General features: G+C 37.9%; 1 protein-coding gene across 1 annotated transcript; it reads right to left on the bottom strand.

Moving 5' to 3' along the window:
* Positions 1 to 266: 266 nt before the first annotated feature.
* LOC132166055 (Ribosomal protein L36) lies at positions 267 to 3,484 on the bottom strand. Its single transcript, XM_059576806.2, has 3 exons — positions 2,648 to 3,484; positions 1,764 to 1,920; positions 267 to 715 (listed from the first exon to the last, which is right to left on the bottom strand). Exons 2-3 carry the CDS (start codon positions 1,913 to 1,915, stop codon positions 565 to 567), a joined length of 303 nt encoding a protein of 100 aa, XP_059432789.2. The 5' UTR covers positions 1,916 to 1,920; positions 2,648 to 3,484; the 3' UTR covers positions 267 to 564.
* Positions 3,485 to 6,564: the final 3,080 nt, after the last annotated feature.

Here is a 6,564-nt window from a genome sequence, read left to right as displayed (position 1 = left end):
TTAAGAAGAATTTTGACTTCAAACCCAATACCAATCGCAGAAGGTACGTATTTTTGGATGGTCCACATTTCAAGATCAATCACTGATGGACACATTGAAATATTACATGGTTTTTTAAAATCATAAAGTCCAATAAATTCTTTCAGTCTCTTAACCATGATCAAATCGAAGTCCAATTATGAGTTATACTGTTGTAATATTGGTAAAATTTTATAACAAATGAAAGGAAAGAGTACTAAATCAAGCTTGCAAGGAGTAGCAACAAGTGCAAAAATGAAACAGAAGATTTTTCCTTCCATGACTTCCATAAAGTGTGAACCTCCCAAGAATTGAAGAACATTTGAATTTCTGTACTCTCAAGAAATCTTGTTTATTTAAGTTACTACTCTCTCTTGTTTCTTTTTCATTTTAATCACTCCCTCCCACTAGTGTATAAGAATATAGCATCACAATGAAACATAATACACGAGAAAGGTCAATAGATGACAAAATTCATCAAGGCTAAAACCAGTACGATTCTTTGATTATCCCATTTCATTCTCACCCTTCCGAATAGGAGGAAAGCTAATTTACCTTATTGAACAGAATGGATGCGAGGCCTGCCCTCCATCCATACATCGTCACTGGCTCCTGCTTTTTGGGAATGAGAGAAGCCAGACCGGCCCGTAAATTGGGACCAGTCACCATCTCCAGTTTGGTACTCGTGTCAGAAGACCTGAAATTAGAATCAACAAGTATATTACATGGCTGTTCCTCGAAGATATTCTATACCTGGGATGTGCATTATATAACTTGGTGCTTAGCTCATTAGAGAAACTATCCAATTAGGCGGGTAGCTTCATTACCATCAAGCAAAGCAGGAAGAGTTTCATATTATTATGTGCTTGTTTCTATAAATGGGTGTGTGTGTGAGAGAGAGAGAGAGAGAGAGAGAGGGTGGGGGTTTGTGACGAAGAGAGGATTCAAAATTAGGATTTCCTCAAATCCAAGAACCAACCATAGTAATTTTGTAAAGTGACAAGAAGTGGATGAGTCTGCAACAATAACAAAATGTAGAAAAAACCCTTTCTAATTAATTGGAAATATGAAGACTCATGCCTCATTAAAGATTCAAGAATAGGTAGCAAATGATCAATTTATGCATTCAAATCAAGTCATATATATATATATATATAAAAGAACACATGGAATTCTCAACCTCTTCAGGGAATTTTTTTTTTTTTTTTTAAAAAAAAAAAAAAAAAGAGAGAGAAAAGAGGAAACAGGGCATCATCCTCCAGGTTGGATGTAATAGTGTCAAGGATAGTGTGACTGTCATATCCTTGACATTCAAGTGGGCACCAATCAAATCAGAATTGCTCAAGGCCTCTCAAGTCTCAGGAAGACTTAACTTTACATGGAACTAACCTACCAGAAAAGAGCAGCAAAAAGAGCCATTACTCAACCCTGTATAGGTATGGGCTCTAAAATGGGTTACCAACTTGTCATAACAAAAACCTTACAAAGTTAGTCTGATCCACCTTCCTTTATAATAGGGGGAAAAACTAATGAGATTCTAAATAATCTTTGGTAAGTAGCATTCATTATTAAAAATAATCACATTGAAATATATGTATATGTGAATATAACACAAACTGCCTCAATATGCTCAACTTTTCAACAATGCCAAAGTAGGAATCTGTCAGTTTACCCTTTCCCAAGCATTCATCCATCAACAGAAAGAAAGGAGGAGGAGGGGATAGAATGCATGAAAGAGCACATACGTAGGAGGAGCAGGGCCCTCATATGCAAATGTTGACATGCCTTGTCGTTGCTTGTGCTTAGGATTAGCTGTGCATATTACATAAACACGACCACGGCGTTTCACAGTCTTACAGAATTCACACATCTTCTTAACTGAAGAACGCACCTTCATTGTTGCTGAAGATCAGAATCAAGACACCGTCAGATGCAATATCCAATTATAAAGCATAAAAACAACTAGTAATGCTAGAAAGAAGACTCTTGTCCTCCTAAATGTGATGCGGCTTTTAAAATTATCAATAAATCAAAATTCAATAATGATCGAAGGATACAAGGAAATAGGCTAATGAAAATCATTACTCATTGAACAAATAGGCTAATGAAAACCATCAAATAATAAAAAGATATAGCCTCATAAGCAAAAAGAAATCAGCGGATACATTGGTACAAGACCATCTAGTTTGAAATAAACCTTGTCCAGCAAGATATCCAACAATGGCTAAATCACAGAAGGTCCGCATTCGCTTGTTAAAACTCAAGTATTTTTTTACAGTGAAGATTAACTGCAAGTTTGTAACCATAAACATTCAAAAATCCAAGAATTATCAATTCAAGGAGCATCACACTCCATAGACATGTCCAGCAGTAGTAACCAAAGCACAAGCCCAACAAGTGTGTCTTCACTTTGGATCTTGAAACGTGGTGTGGGATATTTTACAATTTTTTTGGTATATATCATAGAAAAAACGAGCCCACTTTCGTAGCCCTCCAAACCCTAAATCGCTCGATACAATTCTAAATCAAGAACAATCACCTTAATGATCACTTGTGGAAACCTTAAACATTTCCCAAATGGTATTTTTGATAGAAACTGAGAGAGAGAGAGAGAGAGAGAGAGAGAAACCAGGATGATCGACGGCGAGCGCACTGGCCGTCGGCGTGGTCGTTTGACGGTGGAGGTGGAGCCGTGAAGAAGAAACCTCTAGAAGAGGCGCCGCGTGATGAGTACTTGCCTATTAGGGTTTCAGTCTTTCAGATAGAAAATTATCCGTATATCAGGAGTAGAACTATACGGCAGACACTTGGTCGTCTCAGCGTCCGCCCAATCCAACGTGGCCGTGCCACGTCTGGACCTTTTATAAAAAAATAAATAAAAACTTTAGGAGATGAAAAAGCCTGTCACTCTCTCTCTTCCTCCATTTCAGACAAATCTCTCTCTCCTCTATTCCCTCACCGACGGCTGGCCACCGGAGATCACGATCGCCTAGCACTGGTGAGGACGAGCCACTCCAATCTCCGGACATAAGCTACCCAGCGTCAAAATCCCCAAATTTTAAAATCCAACCCACTAAAAAAATCCATCTTCCCTCTGCCTCTCCCTCACCTGACGACACATGCAATGTTCTGAAAAGTTTCAGACGGAGTCGTCCTCAAAAAGTAAAAATAAAAACATATTAGAGTTGTTTCGCCGAACAGGAAAACTGGCATATTTGGTTCTAGTACTGGGTTTATGCAATACCCAGGTGAGTTGCCATTTTCGAGGAGCCCATGACTTCCGTGGATGAGTTAAACTCATCAGATAAGGAATCTGTTTAGATGAAGAGTTGTTCTTTTAAGAAACAGAGATGGGGCAGGCATATTTGGTCCAAGCCTTAGGAATATTAGTCCAGACTCCGATGAGGAGTGCGAAGATGGAGATGGAGACCTTGCTGGTCTGTGGTGGTGCGGCCGTCAGTGGGGGACAGTAAAGATGGAGTTGGATTTTGATTTTGGGCGAAAATAAAATATGGAAAGGGCTATGCTCATAGGCATTTTTCCCAATTTTTTTTTTTTTTTTTTTTTAAGGAAAAAATACTTTAAAAAACGGAAGCGAACAGCCGTTTTTTTAAAATGATATTCAAAATGTAGTCCATCAACAAGGTCACATATTTTTTTTATATTTCAATAATATCTTTATTCTTTTAAAAACTAAAATAAAAAATTAATAAAATAAAAAACTAAAAATTTAATTTAATTTTTTTAAAGGAAAGGGGCAGCTTTCTTTTTTTTTTAGTTTAATATATATATATATAACAAGAAGGAGGGAGGGTGGAAGCGCAGTATGCATATAGATGCAGGAGATAAGGGAGAGTGATGTACATGCAGTATAGATATAGATCAAAGCAAGTAAAACCGTCCAAGAAGGCGGTATGACAGTTGATAAATCAAAGAAATAAAGACATATAGAAGATAAGAATAATCTTGATAAAAACTCGTTAAAGAGTTTAAAATCGTTACAGATTAAAGACAGTCTTACAAAAGAAAGCGTTAGTGCTTACTGAAGTAAGGGAGCAAAGACAGGGGATAGCAAGAGGATTTTGAGCTCTAAGATAGACTCTCGGAAAAACTCTAAAAAAACTCTGTCTTACAATGGGAGAGGGGAGCCCGTTATATACGCTGAGCAAAAAGCATAAAACAAATTACAATCAATTACAAAACAGTAAAAAGCAGGTGCCGCGTCAGGGCGGTCATATGTGAACAGTAGAGGCACGTTTGATGCCAATCTTGAACAGTGAAAGTCGCCTGATTGAACAGTGTTCTGTCGGCACTGTAGTGTCGGCAGACAAAACATGAACAGTGAAGTTGAACAGTGCGTCAAAACAATAATCCTGCGCAGTGTCGTCCGGACAATGAACAGTAAAAGTGATCAGTGATTTTGCACAGTAACTTCGAAGACAATCTGAACAGTGACCCGTTTGAGATCACCAAATTTTCTTTTGCTGTCGTTAGGGACAGTGAACTGAGAACAAACCGTCAGTGGAATTGTCGCAGTTCTTTAAACATAGTGGTCGTTAGGGACCAATCAAAACAGCCGTTATGGGCTCTTCACATATCTTCAGACCCTGGATAAGGATAATATTCTTGAGTATCCTCATAGTAGGGGTTCTGGAGGGGATTCAGGAAAGAACTCTGGACAGGCTTCTGGACGGGCTTCTGAGACGTTGCGGACTTTTCGTCTTCTTCGTCAGAAGGTTCATCAAGAGCGGCAAGAAGGGCTTTTAGCATCTCTTTCTTGGAAGAAGATATCTTCTTGGAGGAGCTGGAAGTCGAGGAAGGGGAAGAAACAGGAGAAGTTTCTTTTTCTTCTTTTGGAGAAGAAAATATACTGGGGGTGACAAGGAGAGGGGGTTTAGCCGTTAGTGGCTGGGCCTTGAGGGCCTGAGACATGCTTTTGACAGAGAGAACAATGTCATCAGTTAGTGAGCATTTATCCCACCATTTGATAAACCATTGTCGTTGAATCTTGTCATCAGCCAGATGATAATTCCATTTCAGAATCCATGGAATTTTGTATTTATTGACAAAATAAAGAATAGTTGGAAACTTGGCACCATAAGAATCAACTTTGTAGATGTTCTTAAATAGTTGGAAAGCTTCAACTAGCTGGAGGGGGAGGATATCAGGAATCAAACCAAATTGGTTCCACCATCTGGCGAACCAAAGGGGAAGGATACCGGTAAAATTCTTATCGAAATTAACAAACCAGGAATGATAAAAAATAGAGGTTTGATAAAGTAAGAATTTAAACTAGGCATCGACATAATCATAGTAGGTACAGGGAATCGAGAATCCGTTAAGGGATCTCGTGACAGAGGGATGGGTACCCCATTCCTTTTCAGAAATAATCCTTTTGAAATAGACACTATGATAAAGTATCTTATTAGGATTAAGTCGATCAGGAATAGACTTGAAAGAGACAGAATCAGTCTGTTTTAAGACAGCTGAATAGAAGGCCAAATTTTTTTGTGGATGTTCAGGAATCCAGTGAAAATTTGGGGGAAAATAGGAGACGGCAATATCTCCGGGAGATTTAGAAGAAGAAGCAGAACGATTTAGTTCGACAAAGAACAAGTTCTGGTAGTAAGGGAGAACCATATATTCAGACTTAAAGACAGACGTTTTATCATGTCTTATGAAGAGGGGTCTGAGTTTATCAGCAAAAGGATCATAAGAGGAAGCAAGTGTACTGGAGTACGACATTTGAGAATCATAAGAGGGAGCAAAGGGAGCAAATCTGTTGGTTATGGCAACAGATGAAATTGGCAGGGAAGAAGCAAGGGGGGAGGATTCTGACTTTATAGTCAAAGCTTTAGAAACAGTTTTCTCTTTATCTTTTTTGCTGGCCATGGTGGCACTGCAAAAATTCAAAAGGAAGATAATTAAAATCGAAAAGGTAAAAACCTTTATAAAATAAATGCAGAATAACGTTAAAATTATTCTTTGTAAAATAGAAATAATAATATGCGCCATATGACAGGGAAAGGTATGATCAAAGAATTCTGGGTAAACACGACTGTTAGGGGGGTGTTTAGACAAGACAAAATTCTGATAGTAATAGGGTCCTCATCCGTTTCTAGATCTAAGGACTGCCTAAACTTAATATCCAACCTATTAACATCAATTTCAAATTTTGACGCAAAAGGTATTTGAATATTAACATCAAACTTAACAGTTGAAACACCAAATTCGTTAACAGAAAATGGATAAAGCAAAGCAAGAAAAGGCATACCAAGAATTACCCTTTCACCCATGTTTTTGACAAGCACAGTAGGAATATGAAAATGAATATTATCAAAACAGACATATGCATTTTTCAATTCAAAATCAATGTGCAATTTGCTTCCACTGGCTGAATGCAACCATTGTGTGGATTTTTCAAAATATTTGCTGGGAATGAAACCTTCTTGAATGCAATTCAAATCAGAACCGGAATCAATCAAAGCAAAAACATCAAAAGAATAATCAGGAGAAATGGTAATTCTGACATTTGAATACCATCTC

This window comes from Corylus avellana, chromosome 11 (genome assembly GCF_965113065.1).
Source record: "Corylus avellana chromosome 11, dhCorAvel1.hap1.2, whole genome shotgun sequence".
Lineage (NCBI taxonomy): Eukaryota > Viridiplantae > Streptophyta > Magnoliopsida > Fagales > Betulaceae > Corylus > Corylus avellana.
Note: the sequence above shows the minus strand (reverse complement) of the source record. Positions and strands in the feature narration are given on the sequence as shown.

Coding starts and splice junctions, on each gene's coding strand:
- LOC132166055 (XM_059576806.2), bottom strand. CDS start 1,915: ATGAAGGTGCGTTCTTCAGTTAAGAAGATGTGTGAATTCTGTAAGACT. Junction 716..1,763: donor GAGGGCCCTGCTCCTCCTAC/GTATGTGCTCTT, acceptor TTCTAATTTCAG/GTCTTCTGACACGAGTACCA.